Raw genomic sequence first — 11,231 nt, 5'->3', positions numbered from 1 at the left:
TTATAAGTTTTATAAAAAATTTTTTTTAGTATTCAGAATATTAGTTTAAATTTTCATTATTTAAATTGTGTGTGTGTGTGTGTGTGTGTGTGTGTGTGTGTGTGCTTTACTGTAGCCCAGACTGGCCTCAAACTCTTATGTAGCTGAGATCACCCGCTAACTATTCTCCTGCCTCCTTTCCTTTCTTAACTGCTGTGATTACAGGTGTGTGTCACCACGCAGGGCTCTGTTTTCCTAACTCCTTTCCTGACGCATTACAGGGTATCTGTAATCTGCGGTTTCCAGTTCCAGTAATGTTTAGTGGTCAGTGTTCATAAAAACGCAGCGGTATTACCTTTGGCCGCAGGCGTCTGACCAGTACTAAGGGGACTGGGGCCTGGCTCTGCGGTCCTTCCCCGTGGGAAGGTCTGCACACACACCCCCATTGCCCCCAGCTCCCCTCCCTCCCACCAGCCGCCCTTCCCCACCCAGAGCCTTGCGATCTCCACAGTAACGGCCGCTCCCCAGCCTCCACCCCAGGCCCAGGCGCCTCTGCTTTGTGCAGCTCTATGGCAACAGCAGGCAGCACAGAGCGGGCATTCCTTGGCCGCGCGCCGCGGGGCGGCGGTCGCTCCCCAGACAGCGGGGCCGGGCAGCCGGGCCCCCGGACAACATGCCGGAAAGGCGGCTCTCGGCCGGTAGGTGGGCCCCCGCACCCAGGCCCTGCTCGACCCCAGCCCCACGCCTCTCCCCAGCCTCCGCCCGCTGCCTCGGCTCTTCCTGCCTTTTATAGGAGCCCCCTGGGAGGTCCCTATTACCTTAGCTCCACCTCGCTAAGCTCTCCCTTTGCAACTGGGGGCCTTAGGTTAGCTCTGGGGTCACAGTGGGTCCTAAGCCAGAGTCCAGAGGTCTTTCCTCCCCGTCTCCACCTTGAATCCTACCTTAAAATCTAATTCATACGCGGATAATGAACATTTTACTGAGCTCACCCGGGATGTATATACAGTAGGGCCAAGTCACTTAGTCTAAAAGGAAGATCTGAGTACGAAAAGGTAACGTTTTGTCTCCTTTCAGAGCCGCCAGAAGTTACAGAAGAAGAATTTGTAAGTACAGTTTAGATGGGCTACTTGGTGATTCCCCCATGGCCTTTTGTTTTAATAGAAAAGGTTGGATTCTAGAAGGAAGGCTATGTGATTTTCCTTTTGCCATTCCAGGCAACAGACACAGTGGCAAGACAGCGGATAGGTCTTTTTTACATTCTCTTCAGGTCAAAGCTGTCTCCTGTAAAAGAGCTCATGTAATTTCTCCATGGCTTCCTGGTTGCAGTAAACATTAGTAGATGACATTGAGGAAGGGGGTTGAGCAGTAAAGTGACTCACAGTTGTAAACCCAGCATTAGAGATGGAGTGGAAGGATTGGGAGTTCAGGGTCATCCTTTGTGACATAGCAAATTCAAGGCTACGTGAGATCCTCTCTTAAAAAAAAAAAATCCCCCCACCCCTCATGGTACCCCTCATGGTAGCACTCAGGCTTTTAACCCAGGATTCAGGAGACAGAGGCAAAGGCAGGAGGATTTCTGTGAGTTTGAGGCCAGCCTGGTCTACAGTGTAAGTTCCAGGACAGCCAGGGCTACATAGAGAGACCTTGTCTCAAAGAACAAAACCAAAAACAAACAAAAACCCTCCAAAAACCAACCCCTCCAAAAAACACCAATCAAATAATATAAATAACAAAACCAAAAAACCAAAACCAATTAAATAAAACAAACACAAACAACAACAGAAACAAGTAATACATTTATAACTGTTTTAAAATGTCTTCGATGCATTGTTCTCAGGTCAGACTCTTGGAGAAATTGAGCGTACTAAATATTTGCCACATCCATTTGTCATTTGGCAGAGTGCTGTTTTTAGAGAATATTCCATGAAGCCTATCGAAAACATGAAGAGCTTGCCCCAGGGCACAGACAGATGTAGAGATGACTCTTACTCCTACATGGTCGGAGGCTAGGCTCCAGTCACTTCTAGTATTTACCAATGTCCTCCAGCACTTACTTCTCTTGTTGGCCTATTTACTTCTGGCTTCTTATTCAACAAACATGAGTGATTGTGTATTCAAAGTATTGTCCTAAATGCTGGGGCTAAGTCTCAAAACGTTAACAGTCCAGTTGGGGCTAACATAGGAGAGAGGGATAAGTTAGCAGATCCTGGAAGGAGGAGGAGGAAGAGGCAGAGAAAAGAGAAACTCCAGACTTGTGTGTACACCAACACACAGGTACACACAGCACCTCAGAAGTGCTCCCATACATTGGCAGAGGCCCGCTTACTGCAGAATTTAAGTTATTCCAGCACCTCAAGTGCTTCATGCAGCAGGGCTTCCGATCCAGCTTCTCCTTTCCATACAGGCCAGTCTAGCAGCGCACCACTTCACATTTGAGTGATTGTGCTTGAAGACCTTTAACTTGCCCTGCTTCCTTGGGTACCCGCAGTGTTCCAGGCCTCAATCCCAGTCTTCTCCCCCCTTCCCAGCTTCTCTCTTCCCACTCCTACGATGTACTGACCTTCGGGGCTCTGCTCTCCAGAAGTTTGTGGGTGAGCTCTTTTGCCTATCTCTTGAGAATTCCAAGTTCATATACCATCCCCACATCTGCTCAGGGCGTCACTACCTAACCTGTGCTGGCCTGGAACTTGCAGCCCTGGATAACTTCAAACCTTGTATCCAGCTGCTTCAGCTTCCCCAGTGCTGGGTGGATTGCAGATGTGTGCACTATGTCTGTGTCCAGACAACACTTTCCATGCTTTTGCATATCCAATGCCCTGTGTCACCTCTTCAGACCCCTCGCCTGCATTCTCCAGCTCTGATTCTGCCTTTCCATTGCTTTCTTGTGTTTTGGTGATTGGTACACTGCTGTTCAGTTGTCTGTGGGCCTTCCTCCCTCCCCTGATGATCTGCCCCAACCTTCCTCCCTAGCCGTGTGTGTCTCTGCATCCTCAGACCTGCTGTTGTAGCTCTGGCTTCATCTCCAGGCACAGAGTTTGACTGTAGTCTTAAGTGATACCAATTCCACGTCCCTTCTCTTAACCAGTTCTTCTTTGTCTAAAGCATCGGATGCAAACTGTGAGCATTGGCTGTCCTGGAGGCTCATCATTCTTGCCATGGCTGCCACACTGCTGTTAACTCTTTCCAAAGTTACCATCTTACTCCACTGTAAGACACTTGATGAATAGCTAGTACTGCCAAATGCTGGCCACAGACTGACCTTTAACCCCAAGACAGCCCTCCGAGCTAGTGGCCATTTCCCACATTTCATAGCCGAGGAGGACAAAGTTCACAGAAGTAAACTGTGACTGAGGCTACTTATCTCATGGCCCATGGAGCCCTTCAAACGTTCAGCCTTCCTTAACCCTGTTCTCTAGGATAAGTTTTCCATCCATCCTGCTTTGAGCTTGCAAAGCACTTCCACATGCTCCGCTCTGGCCAAGCTGCTCTGTTTGCCTTGCTGTCAGTTTTGACTGGGTTACCCTTCCTCATCCATTTCACAATGTGGCACATTCCTTCTGGCCCAGCTCATCTCCACAAAAACCTTCCCAAACCCGACACCACGCAGACTGCCTTGGCACTGGGCAGCTTCCTATGGAGACCAGTTTGTGACCAGGTCCTCAAATTCGCATGCTCACCCAAGTGTTGGCTGACTCCTTAATTGACCTTCCTCAAACGTATGCTTGGCTTTGGTTCTCCAATGAGTGCTGGTGTTTTTATCAATAAACAACATCTTCTTAGAAAAAGATGGCAGTTAATCTATTCTCCAGAGTAAAGCCAGGCTTTCCTGCCTCTCCTGCAGGTAAGTGCTGTCAGGCGGCCGGGTGCCGGGGAGAGGCCGTGAGAAGGAATGCTGGGCCCTACTTTGGAAAGCTGATGTTTCCAGTGGCCAGGTAGCTGACCCTTCACCACAGGCTTGCTATTGGTCGAGCCACATTGGAAGCTGGGTTAGTGAGATTCTAAATAAAGTTCGTGTGAGTGCTGAAGGGAAGGGTAACCAGGTTTCTTCCTCTCGCTGGAGCAGGAGCAACTACCTTGGATCCTGAGGAGGCGTCTCAAGGATAACAGAGTCATAATCAGAGGGAACCCTGGTGGCAGACAAAAACTTTGTATTTCATTTAAGAAGCAGTGTTTCGGGGTTCCTATGTTTATAGTCATTTTATTCTTATTTTCTCACTCAGTAATCTAGACCTACACCGTTACTGTGGGTGTTCCAAAGGTTCTCAAGCTCTCCACTTGGAGGGGCTTCATTTTCAAAGCATAGGGGAACTCGTTTGGAATTAACCACTTGTCTGCCAGGGACATTGTGTGTATTTAAACTTCTGTTTTTAGGTGAGAGGCTTGTTTTGGGGGCAGGGCCTTGTTATGTGGACCTGGTGAATTTGGAACTCTATGTAGATTATACATTTCCTTGGCGTGGTGTATAGTAGGCTGATCTTCTTGTCTCTACCTACCACATGCTGGGTTAGAGGCATGAGTCATTATGCCCAGCTATTTAAACATTTTATGTATAAAATTTGAAGTTTCCTAACAAATCTGTAGGCCAGAAATGTCTCTGCATACCTTTATCCCCCCCAGAGCACAATCTATAGAATATGCCACTCAGATGATGAACTTGGTTCAGTGGGTCAGTTTTCATTTATTTACTTAATTTTGGAGATGGAGTGTCAGGTAGTCTAGGCTGGCCCCTGACTCTCTGTAAATGAGATGCCTTGAGCTCCTTATCCCCCAGCCTCCGCCTGCCAAGTGCTGAGACTGCAGTGTAGGCGTGTGCCACTGTACCGGGCTTAGCGTCTTTATGGTATTTGGTTGAGCTTTGCTACAAAAACTTAGATATTTTTATGTTCTTTGTGGATAATATTTTTATTTATGCAAATGATTCAAGAGGCATGAATTCAGATCGTCTTATGACACATTGTGATATACACATCGAGTCAGGTGGTGAGAGTGACTCCTATTATTCTTAACCGTAAGACAGATACATTAAGGATGTAAGTGAGTTTAAATCCTGATTGTTTTCTACTTGTGTTCCTTAAAAGTAGCTTGTTTGTACTAGGAAAACCCAACCTCAACAACATGGTGACCTAAAGGAGACCTGCCTAGTGACAACACCAGTTGACATGCCAACATGAACAGGGTGGGGCGTTGGGAATGAAGAGGTACAAGCAAGCAATGACTGCTGAGGGGGAGGATCCGTCTTCTCCAGGGATGAGCCCCTGGCATGTTATCCAGCCCCACATGGCCAACCCTAAGCACATACACATGAGTGACAAAAACAGACTCAGTAGGCTATCTCTCTGTGTGTTGTAACAAATAATAATAATAATAACAATAACAATAATAACAATAACAATAATAACAGTGATAATAATAATAATAAAATAATGCCACAAGGCATGGTCATAAAGGGAAGGAGAGGGCAGGAGGCAGTCACAGGAGAGGGAGATTAGAAATTATGTAAATATAGAAGTTGTGTAGGAAGTCCTCAAGAAGTGTACGTGTGGAAAGGGACTCTAGCTTCAAACCGCATATGCAGCAACTTAATTGTGAGAGTTGGTGTCTGTTCTCAACGAAGGCTTGACTTTCTTGGATTCACTTTGATATCTTTATAACTTGGATGTCATTATAGTAAACAAAAAGATTTCTTAAGTATAAAAATATCAACTTTATCTAAATGTATCAAAAGCCCCATAGGCCCCGTCACCAGGAAGGTGACTACATGATCTCCTGACTAATCGCTGAGTTTGTTTTCCAATGGAGCATGGTGGGTCAAGCCAGTCAGAGCACACTCAGATTGGTAACAGGGGACCTCACATGCAAACCACGGAGGCCAGGGCGGCTTGATGCAGGAATCTCAGGTCCTATCTCCCTTCACCCCCCTTCCCTGAAGACATTACAGAGTTAGGAGCCAGAGCACTGTGGGGACATCTTCTGGAACCCGAGACAAATCCCAGAGAGACTTTGGAAAGTGTTGCAGTTTGGGGGTCACTGACCCCAATGGAGGCCTTTACTCAGGACAGGGATCAATTTTCTAGTGTTTTGGAACTGTAGATTGTTAGACCCTCCAGAAACAAGATAGCCAGTGACTGTAGCCTGTACTGCGACACACATCAGAGTTCCCAAAGCCCCATCCCTTCTGCCTGGAGGGATAACTGTGTTGGTTAGTTTTTTGTTAATTTTGCCAATATGACACAAGCTCAAGTCATCTGGGAAGAAGGAACCTTGGTTGAGAAACCATGAGATTATCCTGTAGGCATGGCAGGTGGGGAGGCATTTTCTTGACGGATAACTGTTGTGGAAGGACCTGGCCCAGTGTAGGTGGCGCCCCTGGGCACAGGTGGTTCTGGGGTGTATGAGAAAGCAAACGGAGTAGGTCAGGAGGAGCAAGCTGGTCAGCAGTATTGATACTCGGCCTCTGCTCCAGTTCCTGCTTCCAGGTTCCTGTCTTGAGCCCCTGCCCTGACTGCACACCATGATGGACTGAAGAGCTGTGAGCGGAAATAAAGCCTTTCCTTCCTAAGTTGTTTTTGATCATGTTTTATTACAGCAGGAAAAAATAAACGGAAACACTAACTAACCTCTCCAGGGAAGCAGAAAGAACAGTTACCTGTGTATGTTTATTGTGAGGTTAAGATTTAGAGACACTACCACATCCCCCACGTGGACAAGGGGAGAAAGGGAGAGCCCGTTCTCTTTTTAAAATTAGAATTGGAAGGACTTTTATACAGGGAGAGAGCCTTGGGTGTCAGGGTTTAATAGATTAAAATCTACTGGCTGTGATTTGAGATTAGAGTTAATGATGGGGAGGAAGGCATTGTACTGAGGACCAGTGAGATGGCTCAGCGGGGGCTTGCTGCTAAGACTGACAATGTGCATTGATTCCTAGAACCCACACAGTAGCAGAATGAACACCTGGAGGTGAAAGCTGTGACCTCCAGCTTTCACACTATGTAAAAACAGTCGTGACGAATGCTGCCTCGAGAACGTAGCACAATTGATTACTTCCATCAGCAGCAGCGGCCATCGCTGGCACGCATGCGCAGACTATTCACCCCACCCCTCCTCCTGTAAGAAACTTTTAAGTCTGGACCGAAGGTGAACAGACTGGCTGACTTAAGTCTCACAGGAGGCTCGCCTGTAGGACACCGGAAGCCAGGTTTCAAGAGTACTAAGCGCTAAAAGAGGCCCCTCCCGTCACCTGGGCATGACGTTGCACCTGTGGATGACGTAATGGGGAAACAGAACAACTTATTGTTGTTGTTGATAGTTCCTTTAATCAACAGTTTGTCTGGTATTCGGAAGATACCAATCTGAATTAAGACATTTAATTAATTAAAAAATGTTCAAATAATTGGATTATGGAAATTTAATGAGAAAAGCAGAGCTACTAAACGAGATTAAAGATTAGGGTTTTTTTTCTTATATAATTCAAGGGCTTTGGAAGTAAATAGCTTCTCAGGTCTTCATTGGTTTAGGGCTAGAGATGCAACTTGTGGTAGAATTCGTGCTCCCAGCACAAGATTCTATGTTCAGTCTCAGAAAAAGACACACACACATACACACAGACACACAGACACACACACACACACACACGGCACTTGCCTTGGAGTAAGTGTGAATTCACTTCCTGCTGAAATGCACTAAGGCCACAGCAGGTAGCACTTGTAGGCTACACTCACTTCACCTGTCTTGGCTGCTCCCAATCAACATAATTGTCAGTACTTAATATCAATAAAAGCTAAGCTAGAGCTTCCCAAAAGAAATGCCTATTTTGATGTATTTGAGTACTTTTAGGTTTCTATGGTTGTCTCTATGACACGTGATTGTGCCACAGTACCCCTTCACCATGGAGTAAAGGCAGGCCACCAGTGTCCCCGGGATACAAGAGGAGCTCGGCAGCCAAGAGGAGACACTTAGAAATGTTATGTCAACTTGTAGATGTGTTTATAACTGGAGAGTTTAGCAATGAGAGCTGGGACCACACTGGATGGCCTTTGGTTTCTTTTTTAGTGATTTACTCTTCGTGTATTTCAGGAAAAGTTCATGTCTGAGATGGATTATGAAAATGAAAACAAAGCAGGTGTTTCATCACACACCGCGACAGACTCGGAACCAGAAGCACCTAGGGCAGTGGTTCTCAACCTGTGGGCCCCTTTGGGAGATTGAAGGACCCTTTTACAGGGGTCCCTCAAGACCATCGGGAAACATATATTTACATTCCAATTTGTTAACAGTAGCAACATTCAGTTATAATGTAGCAACAAAATAATTTTAAGGTTGGGGGTTACCACTACAGGAGAAACTGTGTTAAAGGGTTGCAGCATTAGGAAGGCTGAGAACCACTGAGCTGAGGTGAGTTTGTGAGCCTGAGGGTTATCTAAGAATTGCTGGTCCACCAGGCTCTCTGCAATACATAGAGTTATCCACTAACGATAAAAATGAAATGCATATTTTAGAAAAAGTAACAAGGAATTTTATACCCTACAGCTATTAATATATTTATTAAGATAACACAGTTACATTAATTTGTAAAATTAATATAAATATACATTTTTATTCACAGATTCATAATCCTGTGGCTTGGTATTATAAAATTTGGTTACTTTAAAAATTACTTACAGAATTTAATAAAATAAATTTCATCTGAAAGACATAGCTGCTGTTTCAAATCACTTCACTTTGGATTTACCAACTCCACACAGGTTTGGCTACTCTGATTGTGACACAAATGCCTTCTACCTGGGTGAACTAAAAATTACTGATTGAGTCAGGATATGTTTCTTAAGAGTTAACTTGGTGCTTCCCTAAATAAGTTCAGAAGCTTGATAAGCTGAAATGTTATTTTTCTGGCTAGCATTTTTGTCAACTTGACATAAGCTAGAGTCATCTCAGGAGAGGACTCTCAACTGAGAAAATGCCAGCCAGCATCAGCCGGGCCTGTAAGCCGGCCTGTGGGACACTGCCCACCGATGTCCCACACCTTAGCTGATGAATGCTGAAGGAGGTGCAGTTAACTGTGTATGGGGCCATCCCTGGCCTGGAGGTCCTGGGTGCTGTAAGAAAGCAGGCTGAGCTGGCGGTGGGAAACGAGCCTGTGAGCTCATCTGCTTGAGACACCTGGGGTCTGAGCAGACTGAACCCTGGGTTGAGATTTCTAGTAAATTCCTTGATGTGCATCTTGAATCTTGAAGCTAGATTTATTTATAAGTTTCTTCAGACTCTGCAGTTACCTAAAGTTACCAAAACAAATCCTTTTCTTCTTCCTCTTCCTCCTTCTCTTCCTCCTTTCTTCTTCCTCTTCCTTTTTGGTGTATATGTGTACGTGCACACATGCCTGTGTAGATACGTGAGTGTAGACCTTGGTGGTGTTCCTCAGGAGCCTAGCCACTGTTTTTTTGCTTTTGCTTTTCTCTCCTCCCCCCTCCCCTCCTCTCCTCTCCTTCCCTCCTCCCCTCTCCTCCCCTTTTCCCCCTCTTCCCATCCTCCCTTCCTCCTCCTCCCCCCTCCTTCTTTGGCTGGGTCTCTTGCTGATTAGGCTCGGTGGGCTGGCCAGAGAGCCCCAGGGCTCCTCCCATCCCTGCCTCCCCAGGCTTGGTATTACAAGTACACACCACCACACCCAGCTTCCTATGTGAGCACTGGGGATTGGAGTCAAATCTGAGGAATGCTTGCACAGCAAGCCCTTTACCAACTGAGCTATCTCTCCAGCCACTACTTCACTAATTTTTAAAAATTGGCTAGTAATAAAAAGAAAATTATCAGCCATATGGAAATAATAGCATTGTGTCATGTTTCAACTTTCGTGTTAGATTTGCAAAATTGAAATATAATTATGAATAATAAAATAACCACATGTACTGTTCAGCTGAGTGAGCCATGATGTGCTCTGGACACAATGGAAACACTGACTAATAGAGCAAGGTGTTTGATGATTGCGAGAGCAGTGTTGTTCTTGGCAGTGCTCATTTGATTTTGCCAATTTTAAAAGTGGCTCTGTTGGTGGAAGAGACAGTTACAGAAACACACACACACACACACACACACACACACACACACAATCTGTGCTCAGAACATATGCATTGGCAAAAGAGTCTGTGTTCAAAGTCAAGCAGGAGCTTGACCCTGAAAACTGAACCCCTGGCTTACAGACAGGAAACTGGACAGTATGCTTAGCTTGCCATTTCTGCTGGGCAGCGAAGGATGCCACACGATTAATTTTGTTTTAACTCAAAATTCTTGTTACTGTCTTTAACAAATCTTCCTTAGTTCTTTTTTACTTTAAATCTGTATTATTCATTTGTGTGTGTGTGTGTGTGTGCGTGTGTGTGTGCGTGTGTGTGTGTGCGTGTGTGTGCGTGTGCGTGCACACCATGTGCACATGTGGGAGTCAGAGGACAACTCCATGAAGTCGATTCTCTCTCTGCAGAGTTATGGGGATTATATCCATCAGGTTTTGGGAAAGCTTTTGACCTGTTAGTGCATCGTGTATACCTTCTGCTTCTGGTCTACGAGTGCATATTCCGAAGCCTGGGAAAGCCGTGTGGCACGTGTATTTGCTGAGACTCTATTCTATGCGGTAGTACACGCTTCACGTTCTGTGCGCTCCCTGGCTGCAGTAGCAAGGTCTTCTGAGAGAATATTCCAATCTAGTTTCTTTTTTGTTAAGGATGGTGGTGGTGGTTGGGGCAAGGTCTCAGGTTGTCCAGTTTACTTTAAACTCATTCCACAGCTGGGACTGGCTTTGAACTCTCAATCCCGTGCCCCCTGAGTGCTCAGTTCATGTTGTTGTCCATTTTCCTGTCCCTTCCAGGGACTGTGTTAGGTTTATAGTGAGAGTTCAGTGTGTACCTGACTTAAAAGGTCTCAAAGATCTACGCTATGGTAATATAGACATGCGCAAAACATGGCCATAATGTGTTTTTGTGTTTTTGCAGGAAAATTACTTGGCAACAGACAACTTCCTTGTGGACTACTTTAATGAGTTCTTAAGTCTTCCTGTGAGTACATTATGATGTACTATTGGATATATTATTAAAGTATTTAAGCATTATTAGTATGTGTGTGTACATGTGTGTGTGTATGTGTGAGCACATGCAGTATGTGTGTGTACATGTGTGTGTATGTATGACTGAATGCAGTATGAGTGTGTACATGCATGTGTGTGTGAGTGATTGCATGCTGTATGTGTGTATGTACGAGTGCATGCATACATG

General features: G+C 45.5%; 1 protein-coding gene across 1 annotated transcript in view; it reads left to right on the top strand.

Annotated features, from left to right (window-relative positions):
- Nucleotides 1–548: 548 nt before the first annotated feature.
- Nucleotides 549–11,231, top strand: part of Rgs22 (regulator of G protein signaling 22) — a 104,585-nt gene continuing 93,902 nt past the window's right edge. Inside the window, exons 1-2 of the mRNA XM_032885513.1 lie at nt 549–677; nt 10,953–11,015. Coding sequence (XP_032741404.1) covers nt 549–677; nt 10,953–11,015 — 192 coding nt within the window. The remainder of the gene's footprint in view (nt 678–10,952; nt 11,016–11,231) is intronic.

The sequence above is a fragment of the Rattus rattus genome, chromosome 1 (assembly GCF_011064425.1).
Source record: "Rattus rattus isolate New Zealand chromosome 1, Rrattus_CSIRO_v1, whole genome shotgun sequence".
NCBI classification, from domain to species: Eukaryota; Metazoa; Chordata; class Mammalia; order Rodentia; family Muridae; genus Rattus; species Rattus rattus.
Note: the sequence above shows the minus strand (reverse complement) of the source record. Positions and strands in the feature narration are given on the sequence as shown.